This window comes from Aulonocara sp. 'chitande type north' Nkhata Bay, linkage group LG15, assembly GCF_057382095.1.
Source record: "Aulonocara sp. 'chitande type north' Nkhata Bay isolate Kocher_YH1m ecotype deep benthic linkage group LG15, A_spYH_male_GT1.1, whole genome shotgun sequence".
Taxonomy (NCBI): domain Eukaryota; kingdom Metazoa; phylum Chordata; class Actinopteri; order Cichliformes; family Cichlidae; genus Aulonocara; species Aulonocara sp. 'chitande type north' Nkhata Bay.
In genome coordinates, this window is record NC_141358.1 from 8723357 (window position 1) to 8733863 (window position 10507).

At 42.9% G+C, this 10507-nt stretch overlaps 1 protein-coding gene across 2 annotated transcripts; it reads right to left on the minus strand.

The window, feature by feature from the left end:
* Positions 1 to 2325: 2325 nt before the first annotated feature.
* myb (MYB proto-oncogene, transcription factor) lies at positions 2326 to 10507 on the minus strand. 2 transcript variants are annotated; one of them, XM_086264350.1, is made up of 15 exons: positions 10407 to 10507; positions 8607 to 8724; positions 8381 to 8452; positions 8193 to 8285; positions 7276 to 7496; positions 6605 to 6833; positions 6465 to 6518; positions 6267 to 6371; positions 5604 to 5858; positions 5062 to 5150; positions 4841 to 4955; positions 4631 to 4726; positions 4211 to 4309; positions 3966 to 4049; positions 2326 to 3878 (listed from the first exon to the last, which is right to left on the minus strand). In XM_086264350.1, the coding sequence occupies exons 1-15, from the start codon at positions 10427 to 10429 to the stop codon at positions 3768 to 3770; spliced, it is 1764 nt and encodes a 587-aa protein (XP_086120476.1). In that variant the 5' UTR covers positions 10430 to 10507; the 3' UTR covers positions 2326 to 3767. The 2 variants fall into 2 exon arrangements, with proteins under 2 accessions (XP_086120476.1, XP_086120475.1); XM_086264349.1 differs by having other exon boundaries at positions 2326 to 3881.

Genomic DNA, 10507 nt, shown 5'->3' on the forward strand with positions numbered 1-10507 from the left:
AACTAGTGGCATGTGTGTGTTTTTGTGCATATGCACGCGCACGTTCAGGAGCCCGCCATTTCTGCAACATCCTGCTATAAATCTATTGTGACACACAAACCGAATTTATGAGCCAATCTGCTTGCGACAGACATGTTTGATTTGAAAAGGGAAAGGAGGATGGAATAAAAAAAAACAACACTAGCATTGTAAGTAAACTTCTGCTTTGACTTTTAGAGCTAAATACCTTATAAAAATGTAACAGTGTGACTCAGTGGCAGGTGAAAATCTTAAAAGTGCAGTTATAATTCTAAAATATGACTGTATAATTACCCAATAAAAACAGACCATGGAAAAAGGGTATAGCTAGAGGTTGCTTTACTTGACCTAAACAGAACCAGGCAGAAACAAGAGCAACATTATGACAGCAGTTTTCGCCCCTGTGACCCACATAAACAGCCAATAAGAGCCTCTTTGAGCTTAAATGAATGTAGGTGCACATGCAATGATTTACAAGCCACTTTTGCATTTTTTACAATTGAAGCTCCTCTTCTGTTTTACATGATTTAAACTACATAAAACTCTGTTTGATCTGTGTGAGGGGACAGCAACCCTGACGTGAACTGAAATGAACTCGGAAAAAAATAAAATAAATAATTTTTCACTATCAACAAAAGTGCACTGCAGTCCAGTATTTTGATGACTTACCACAACCTCTTCTGATAGACAGTGCTGTTCTGATAACAGTCACAAGTGGACACTCAGTTTTCCATTTATTGAAATAAGCAGACGCACGAAAAAGCCTGGTTTGTTTGTTTTATTAGTTTAGTCAGTGAGGTCTGTTGAATGGTGAAGCGGGGACTGCAAAAGAGTAAAGATACGTTGTGTCTTGCATCTCTCATCCCAGTATATATTGGGGGGGGGGGGGGGGGGGGGTATTATCAGTAAACCACTACCATTCAGTATACACACAAGCAGCTGCCTTCTCACTCAGTGGAAGCAGGTGTCTGTGAATCCTGTGGGGTTTGGGGTTTGGGCTTTTTTCTGGCAGGGGGGTCTAGTAGAAGATGGTGAAATTCCCAGGGTGAAAGTCTGCTTCGTGCTATAGCCTCTTTCCACAAGACACCCCCACCCACCCACCCACCCACACACACACACACACACACACACACACACACATAAAACCACACACTCTACATTTGCTGACAGGGATTGTCAAACCCGTCGTTCAAATTCAAGCAGCCCTCATCAGGCCTTTGCTGTCATTTCTGGGGTTTTTTCAACCATTGTTGTTACAATAGCTAAAAACCACAACATTGTGAACATGTGGATGGACTAAGCATGCTTACACCCACAAAGAAACTATTTCTGTTTGCCCCGGTCTTAAATATCACAGTTCCTGTTAGATATGTCCGTCTTGATGACTGCCATTTCTGTTTATGAATCCCTCTGAGACTACCACTTAAGAGATGGGAATCTATATTTAAGGGCAGTGTGGTGGATCAGGGCGAGGTTGGGAGGGGGGTGCAGGTGGCTGAAGGTGTTGTGGGGGATGTGAGAACGTGTGGATGGGGAGGGGGTGTAAATATAGCTCCTGGTCTGAGTCTGGGCCCCTTAGCTTGCTAAGGCCTCACAGGAAAGAAAGTCTCCTCAAGAGACTGAATGTGGAGCTCATACTTACGAGCGTTTTTTGGCGAGCAGCGACGAGTAATATAACAATTTTCACATTGCCCACAGTCATGTTAGTGCATATTTCTGTGTTTAAAGGAGTTGATAGCATGTTTATGCAAAGCAAAAAAAAAGAAAAAAGTGAAAGCAGTCCAGGACAAAATGTTTCTTTGTATTTCTGGGACATGCACCTGAGTGGTCCCTGCTTATCCATGGAAAAAGAGGGAACGGTTGGAAACATTTGCTTATTTTCTTTGCTTGCTGATAAACTCTATACTCACTTGGTGAGCGGCAGATGGGAGAGAAGGTTTTATGATATGATATGGTCCACACAATTTTATGACAACAAACCTTTGTATCAGTTTATGTGTGCGCAAAAGCGAGGGCTATTTGAATACTATAATCCGTAGAGGAATTTGAATACTAGAGATAGATTACACTTTGGAGAGGGTAAATAGTTCATTCAGTTTAAAAGGCAATAATTACTCTACATAATGGTGCGGCTATTTGGAGTGCTATTTACACTGAGAACGTAGGCTTCTTGGGCTGAACTTCGCACTTTACAGCTTAAATATATGAAAATGTTATTTCCATATATTTTTGTCCACGAGTAGCTGCGTTTGAACTGCTATCAACTTTAGTACGCTGAACGTCAGAGATTAAACACTGAACACAAGGTTGTTATAAAAACAGCACACTTTATTGAGTAGGCAGTCAAAAGTAGAAGTATAAAAACTTGGCATGTGTAAATGCTTTTACAAAAAGTGTGCTAAGTGTTTGACACGAGTTACTGCAGTTTCGTTAAAGGACACAAAATGCTTGTTGAGTGTACTTTTACAACAGTGTAAATCCACCAGAAGAAATGTTTATTTCTTTCTCTTTTTTAAAAAAATGGGATTTTGGCTGTAGCATTAATATCAGTGTTTGCTACTCTCACAGTTTTAAGGAGAATATAAAATTCAAGTGCAGCTTGGTCTTACTCTTACTGGGTGAAGCTCAGGTTTCAAATATAAATGCATTTCGGATTTTCAAATGTATAAATAAATTCTCTCTCTTTCTGTAGATATATATATATATATATGTATCTAAATTCTAAGAATTGCTTGTTCATTGAATGTTTTCCCGGTTGGGGGGGATACTGTGAAGGCCAGAAATAAATCAAAAAAACTTGAAATGAAAACTCAATTCCTATGAAATAAAGGCGCCGATGTGGTTGTCAGGTAATACTAAAAAGGCTGGCCCCTTTCTGTTGTATAAAAAAAGTATAAAAATTGTAGTTGCATAGTGGTACGAGAACAGACCGAGCAGTCCTTGTTCAGCAGTGGAGTGTTTACATGAGGTGGCAAAGACCAAACACTTGAAATTCTCAGTAGACCCATTAAAAACCCCTTAATAATTTAAAAAAAAGGACAAAAAAAGGTAAAAAAAAAACAAAAACCAAAAAAACCCAAAATAAAAACAGAGGTCAGTTAGAAAATAATCATTATGACTTTGGATGTACGATAATGCTAAAAGGGCTTAAATACTCTGAAATACAACACTGCTCCATTGGCCAATTGTAAAACAACAGCAACAAAGTCATAATGTAAAAAAAAAAATCAATAAATTAATGAGCTTGTTCTTTATATTACTATCAACATGTGTAATTAATAATACAGCCCAAGGCATACATGGTCACCATTTCCCCGTTTGTAATACAATAAAACCAAAGAAAATTTTAAAAATTTAAAAACTTTAAAAAAGTCACCCCCCCTCCCCCCTTAAAAAAAGTCTTTGGTTGGTACAAATCCAACAAATGTAAGTGTGAAAAAATCAGTGGCATATAGCCTCTCCCAATGACTGTACCACCGCAAATATGTATCCGCCCGTCTGTTCCACAAGTGTAGGTGAAAGCGAAAACTCTTTGAGTTTTGAACCCAGTGATGCCGTAAACGCCTGTGTTCCAGAAGTAAACAAGTAAACATCTGCTTGATCCATCCATTGCTCCAACCATTTTCTACTGCTTCAGCTGGGGGGGCTAAACACCTTAGCCTGGTTGAGCTAAGGGCTTTTTTTCTCTTTCTTTTTTTAAACTCCAGTGCAGGAAAAGTTTATGTGTTTGGATCAGCATTTATCTCAGTCTATATCATCAGTGTCCTTGAAGGGAAAGCACTCAAGAACTTGTGTTCCGAGGCCAGTATGTGCTCCTCTGTTTTCCCGGAGGCCAACAGATCCCAGGAACCCAGCTGTTGCTGCTGTAAGAAAAAAAAGAAGATGATGAGTTTTTATGTTAACATGCAAAGCTATTTTATAAATTTATGATTTAATTACACACACACCTGTAGTGGGTTATTCAGGCTTCTGTGAGGGAGCTGGTAGATTTTGTGTCCGTCTTCGTTCAAGAGTGAGCTTGTAAGTAGGTCCTGAAAGAAAAATGCAACAACACTTGTTAACAACACAATAATTACAGTACAATGACTGAAAAGGATCTTAGGGTTGATCCTGTGCGTACTCATTGATGGACTCACATAAACAAAACAAAAACACATAAGGAGGTCTGACTTAAGGTCAAATGTCAACTTACCGATACTTCCTGAGCTGGGCGACTGGGGGAGAAGAGCTGCCTGTTAGGTTCTTGCCCTGCCCACTGCATGCAGTGGCCCCTCTTGCATGGGAGCTCGACCTAGGACCCCCGGAAAAAAACACAACACGGTCATTTAAAACCCCACATTTTCCTCTTTTTGTAACCAAGTCACACAAGCTCGCTTGCAAAAATTAACCTCAAGCTATTCTTTAAGCTGATGTCAAACGTGTTGCAAAATGTAACTAAAAAACAAAAACACAACACGTTTGTCACCGCAACATGCAAATGGTTGAGTTTGATATTTCACCCCTGTCTGCTATTTTCTTAAGATACAAAATAACACTTCTTATGTCAGTCTCACATCATATGCGCATGCTTTTTTTTGCATATCTGTACATGCATATGTAGGGTGGAAAGTACCTCTTGCTTTATCTTCTTAAATGGAGGATGCTTAATGGCATCTTCCACTGGCTCCTGCTTGATGGACCCAACCATCTGCTGCCCCAAAGTGGTGTTCTGGAAACAACACAGACCTCCGAGTGAGTCCCGAGGACAATGCAGTGTGCAAAGCAGCAGTTTGCATGTCAAATTAAGCACCGAGGGATATATACACACATTAAAGTCTCTCACCATTAGTTTAACGGGGCCATATTTGATCTCCTGATGGGTCGAGGCTGATCTCAAAGGCGTGGGTGTACGTGGGGTTGACTCCAGAATTGACTCACACATATTGGGCGTCATGAGCCTGAGGAGAGAGGAAAGAAAAAGCGCAAAAAAACAGCTGTTAAAAAAGGCTCATATAACAATAACAGGTTTGCATAATAAAAGTGATGAGAACAAAAGCTTCTTACAATTCATTATCATTTAGGAGGCTTGCAGGCACAGGCGAGTTAAAGGGTAGATTGTCTGAGTGTTCTGGGCTCACTGGCTGGTTGAGGAACTGTGAAATAAAAAGGAAGAAAACATTAAATTAAAGACCCCTGACAAGGCTTTGACAACCAGGCAGCTCGTGTAGCACGCTAAGCTAAGCTAAACAATGGGACAAACACTAGTTTTGTGTGGTGACTGTGTAAGCACGGGTCATGTGACCTGTGAGGGTGAACAGAGTAGATTTGTGACTTCACATGGGTTGGCATTCGACATGAAACCAGTCAATGATTCTTTAGCAGTTGTTGAGTTGTTGGGCAAGACCCTGTCTGCTTTAAGAGTGCTACTTTCCAAGAACCCACTGCTAACAGGCTCTGGGAAAAGGGTGGGAAATTCTGGGTCAAGGCCCGCTATTATATCTGTGTTTCTAATTTATAGGGCATCTTCTTCAGCTGGTTCCAGTTGATCACGACAGACAAAAATAAAAACATAATATAGCACGACACAGTGTAAGGAAGATACTTACTGAGTCAATCATGGATTCCATTATCCCTGGCATTGGATTTGAGAATGCAGGACTGTTGTGGGGACTGTTGTTGTTGCTGTTGTTGCCGTTAATGCCTTCGACGGGTGTTGTGGGGGCGCTGTCCTCAGCTGAGCTGCTCTGGTCAAGAGACAGTTCATGGCTGGCTGCCTGGTGATGAGGTAAAGGCAGAGCAGCACCTTCTGAGCTGTTGGACATGGAGCTCTGGTTGGTCCAGTTTTGATAGAACGAACAAATCTGGAGAGAGGAAAAAAATGTTACAGACTGGAAAAGAATAATCACCTGAAAACACAAAAGCACAGAGGAGCGAGTGCAAAGGAAGCACAGATATAAGAAGCGCAGGGAACGCTCAGCCGTGATCAAATGAGAAGGGGAACTTTAATGTAAAGGCCGACAGAAGAAGTGTTGAGTAGAGAATTGCACAAGGGGTCATGCAAACCCAAAAGAAATGGTGATAAGATCCTATTGCATCACTTTTTGCAGAAACAGACCACCCAGATGTTTCCTCCTCCTCATGCACACACAAAAAACACAAGTCCAACCACTGTCCTTAAAGCCAGGGTCAAAAAACCCAAAAAACACATAAATTGTGCTGTCACATGTTTCACCCTCCTGAATCCAGACACAGATCCGAGTGTGACTCACCGGTAGTGACGGCTGGCCCCTCAGTTCATTTTCTGTTGACATGAGCAGCATTTCGATCTCTTTCACCCTCTTCTCCTTCTCAGGGTCCTCCTCGTTATAGTGTCTCTGAAAGAGCAGAAGAAATGCGTGAGCACCAATTCAATCCAAACAACTCATCTACCCCATCTTTCGATCGCCGCTCAGGTTTGCGATTCTTACCTGGACTTGGGGAATGTTGAGTATGTTCATATTGAATGAGAGGGTGGAGTGCACCTGTTACAGAGAAAGAAGCAGACGTTAATAAATGCAAGATCTTGCGGGCGGAGATCTGCCTAAATTCTGGTTTAAAGCCCACTTACTCTACGTGCGTCAGACAGGTAGGTGGCGTAGCTGAGCGGCAAATTGGAAGTCAGCTGCGTGTGACCGGGCTGTTGGGGAAAGCACATGATCTGATTGTTGGTCTTCACGTAAGTGCGGCTGGCGGGGAGCGAGGGGCTGCTGTTCTTGGCTGTGTTCTGAAGGTAGCCCTCCTGTTCCACCTTTCTCCTCATGGTGGAGTTCCAGTGGTTCTTTATAGCGTTGTCGGTCCTGCGGGTCATAAGGGACATGTGTTAACTTAAAGGGGATGTGACATCCTCTAGCTGCACACAGCAGCTTTATCAATGCAGGCGCACGCACACGCTGAGGGAGATAGGAAAAGTCTCAGTCACACACATACACGCATATTTAAAAATGTGCGCAATTGATAAGGTTATCAGTGCAAAGCAATTACAATAACCACATATTTATCTGTGTTTTCTCTTCTGTCATTCTACACCTTCCCCCCACGTCCTAACTTAGCCTTTTAACCTTTCTTTCCCAGCTTGCGTTCTATGTCCACAACTCCATTTTCTCTCATGCTCACTTTTATTGGCGTGCCCTCCCCTCCATTTCAGCCTCTTAACCGCAACATTGCGCAGCTAACCAACAAGGTTTCAGTGATTCATCTAGCTTCTCCTTTTCTGCCTCTTCTTCCCTCTCTCCACCTCACCTGCCAGGGAGCAGCTTAGCGATTTCTGCCCAGCGATTGCCCAGCTTCTCATGCGCCTGGTAGATTATTCTGTCTTCCTCCTCCGTCCAGGAAGTCTTCTTAACCTCTGGGTTCAGGTGGTTGTGCCAGCGCTCGCGGCACTGCTTGCCAATTCGCCCCTTCAGGTGCTTGGCGATCACTGACCAGCGTTTGGCGCCGTATTTCTGGACCAGCTCGATCACCTGGGGATTTTTAGGGTTGTGAGGGGTGAGAGAAAGAGGAAAGGCAAGAGAGGAGGAGGAGGAGGGAGAGTGTTGAAAAGGAAGAAGTGAATGGTAGTAGAGGAGCATGGGGAAAGAGGAAGGAAGGAGTAATAACAGGGAGGGGAGGGAGAAGTAGAGTGGTACAGAGATATGAAAACAGGAGGGAGAGAAGAAATAAAAAAAATTATTATCCATAAAAATCTCAGAAGTTTTACTAAATGCACTGCTTTTCCTTCCTCCTTCTCTCTCTTTCTTGATCTTTCGCTAGTGTAGCTGATTGAGAACACCTGCTGGTGAGCAGTGAGGGAGTTTCCATTGGAACATTAGCCACTCTGCTAATCATTACAGTGGCATCTGGGTGGAAATATAACTCCTAAACGTGTTATATGTTGTGTAAGGGTGAGTAAAAGTGTGCAACCACAGTTCAGGAGTTGCTACAGAGAAGTTGCTTTAAACACAGGAACACAAAGTAATTGTTGATCTCAGTGGTATCCAGTTAGTATAAAGCCCACTCTAACAATTACACTGTAAGGTCACCACTAATGGCTGTTATAACATAACACACGGCTAAAGCACACTACAAACTCTACATGCAAGTTAATCTTGCATTTATATTTACAGTTTTCCATGCCACCCTCCCCCCCAAAACCCCACAAAAATACAGTGTGCTCTTACCCTCTGGTCCTCCTCTTTGGTCCACGGTCCTTTAATGAGTTCTGGGTTGAGAACCTTCTGCCACCTGTGTTGGCACTGCACATCTGTACGGTTCTGTGTAGAGAGAAAAACAAAATACAGTTTGTTATCATCTCCACACAATGGGAAGTTGCACGCAGACAAATCAGGGCCTCATGCCTGCTACTTACAGTTAATAGGCTTGCAATTACTTTCCAGTCTTCTGCTCCATGATGTTCAACAAGTTTCTTCAACTTCTCATCCTGAAAAAAGAGAGTACATTTTTAAAAAATATGTCACTAATATTTAGTATTGAACAGCAGAATTTGAACTGTATTGACGTGTGTGTGTGTGTGTGTGTGTGTGTGTGTGTGTGTGTGTGTGTGTGTGTGTGTGTGTGTGTGTGTGTGTGTATACCTCTTCTCGTGTCCAGCGTGTCTTGCCGAGCTGGCGTTTCCCAGGCTTGGGCAATGATCCATCATAATCATGTTCATACATCTCAGTCTCCTCCTCGTCATCCTCACTGCTGTACAGACTGCAGACACACACACACACACACACACACACACACAGAGGGCAACATTTTAAAAAGAGGTGGAGTCTGCGTGGAAAAAGAAGAGTGTAGGATAATAGACAGAAGAATAATAGGACAATAAGTACTTTACTTGTTCTAAACTACTCCCTATTAATCTCTTTATGAGGTGCATTAAAAAAAACTCAGCCCTCTCTTTTAGTCACTCGCTTAACTCCAACACAGAGAGAAAACCAGTCATTCTTGAAGGTTTGGCTGCAGGCTTTTAGCCAAGACACCCACAGGGGGTGTGCATGTATGAGAGTGTGTGTGTGTGTGTGTGTGTGTGTGTAAGAGAGAGAGAGGGGTGGGAGGACGAACAGGTTCCAGTGTTTTTAGTTTCCACAGATACCTGGATTGGCACATGCGATCATAATTTTGTGACCCTGGCGTGTTCAAACTTGCACAGGGCATTGTACAGCACAGCCATGCACACACGGAAACACACGCACACGTGCACACAGAGTTCACGTTCGCGCGCGCGCACACACACACACACACCATGTGGTCAACTAATCAGAATGCGGGACAGGTAGATAGTTGTGCTGTCATACAGTACAACAGGTGAAGAGGAACCCCACTATGTGTGTACGTGCGTGTGTGTGCATGCGTACAGAAGGATATTTACACGCCATAATCTTCCTTATTTTCCTTTTGCCCAAATGCGTGACTACTACTCGCAGAGGCGAGCAAATAAACAACTTCTCTCAAATTTATCCAACAGCCTCTGCGTTTCAGCGCAAATGAGATAATTAGCGTGAAACAAACAAAAAAGCAAGCAAACAATAGAAGATGATTACAGCGCTCTCAAGAAGAACGATTAATCAGCTGGATCGGCTCTTCGTGAAAAGAAGCGATAATTACTTTTAAACCAATCAAATTAACTCCGGGTGCAGTTTCTTCTAATTACAATGAGGACAAAACGAGATAAAAACACGTCTGTAAACGGAGGTAAACGGTGACTTTTTTGTGTGTATGTGCAAAGAAGATCCTCAAAAAGGATCCCTGACATCTCAAACATGAGATTCGCGCACAAGACCTAATGTGTGTAATTTAAGGGAGAAAAATAGCATTGGGTCTCCGCGGAAGAAGTGCGCGTGGAGTACAATGTTAGAGCGCAGGTTTCCAAAATAATATCCATCGCTCCTCGCGCTCGGTCGGAGATGCTGGAAAGCAGTCGTGTGTGTAGCGTGTGCAAGTTTTCATCGAAAAGAGCCGAAATCGGTGGCAGATGAACTGCTTTGCAGCCTGTTTTTACTATCCGCGAGTTAAGACACGCCGAAGCGTGCACGGCACAGCACTGTCAAAGCCGAGCGATGACCAGCCACCTGTCATTGGCGCGAGCGCTCCACAGCTCCAACTGGAGAAAAGTAAAGGGCTCGCGCATAGTACAGGCTGACCACACACATATATATATGTATATGATGTATATATGAAGTAAAACATATATCAATATATCAATATATATATAAATATAAACACACACGCGCGAGCTAGGGCAAGAGGATGCACTCTTCGCACTTACTTCACGCCGTATCCAAGTGAAATAATGCCTCACGAGAAAACTACAATAATAGCTGCGAGTCTTTGAGAGACAGAAATGAAAGCTTTAAAGCTGCCAAAGTCGTTGCTCGTGTTTCTCTTACCTGCTTCTGGACCGCCGAATCATGCTTAAAGTCTGCTGACGGTGTTTGGTGAACGCGGTAAGCACCTAGCCGACAGACAGCACTGACTTGCTCTCGCTCCT

Excerpts from the sequence above, each read along its gene's own strand:
- myb (XM_086264349.1), bottom strand. The coding sequence starts at position 10,429 with ATGATTCGGCGGTCCAGAAGCAG. Across the intron at positions 8,286-8,380 it reads TAATTGCAAGCCTATTAACT|AACCGTACAGATGTGCAGTG; the intron begins GTAAGTAGCAGG and ends CTCTCTACACAG. Across the intron at positions 7,497-8,192 it reads CCAAAGAGGAGGACCAGAGG|GTGATCGAGCTGGTCCAGAA; the intron begins GTAAGAGCACAC and ends AAAAATCCCCAG.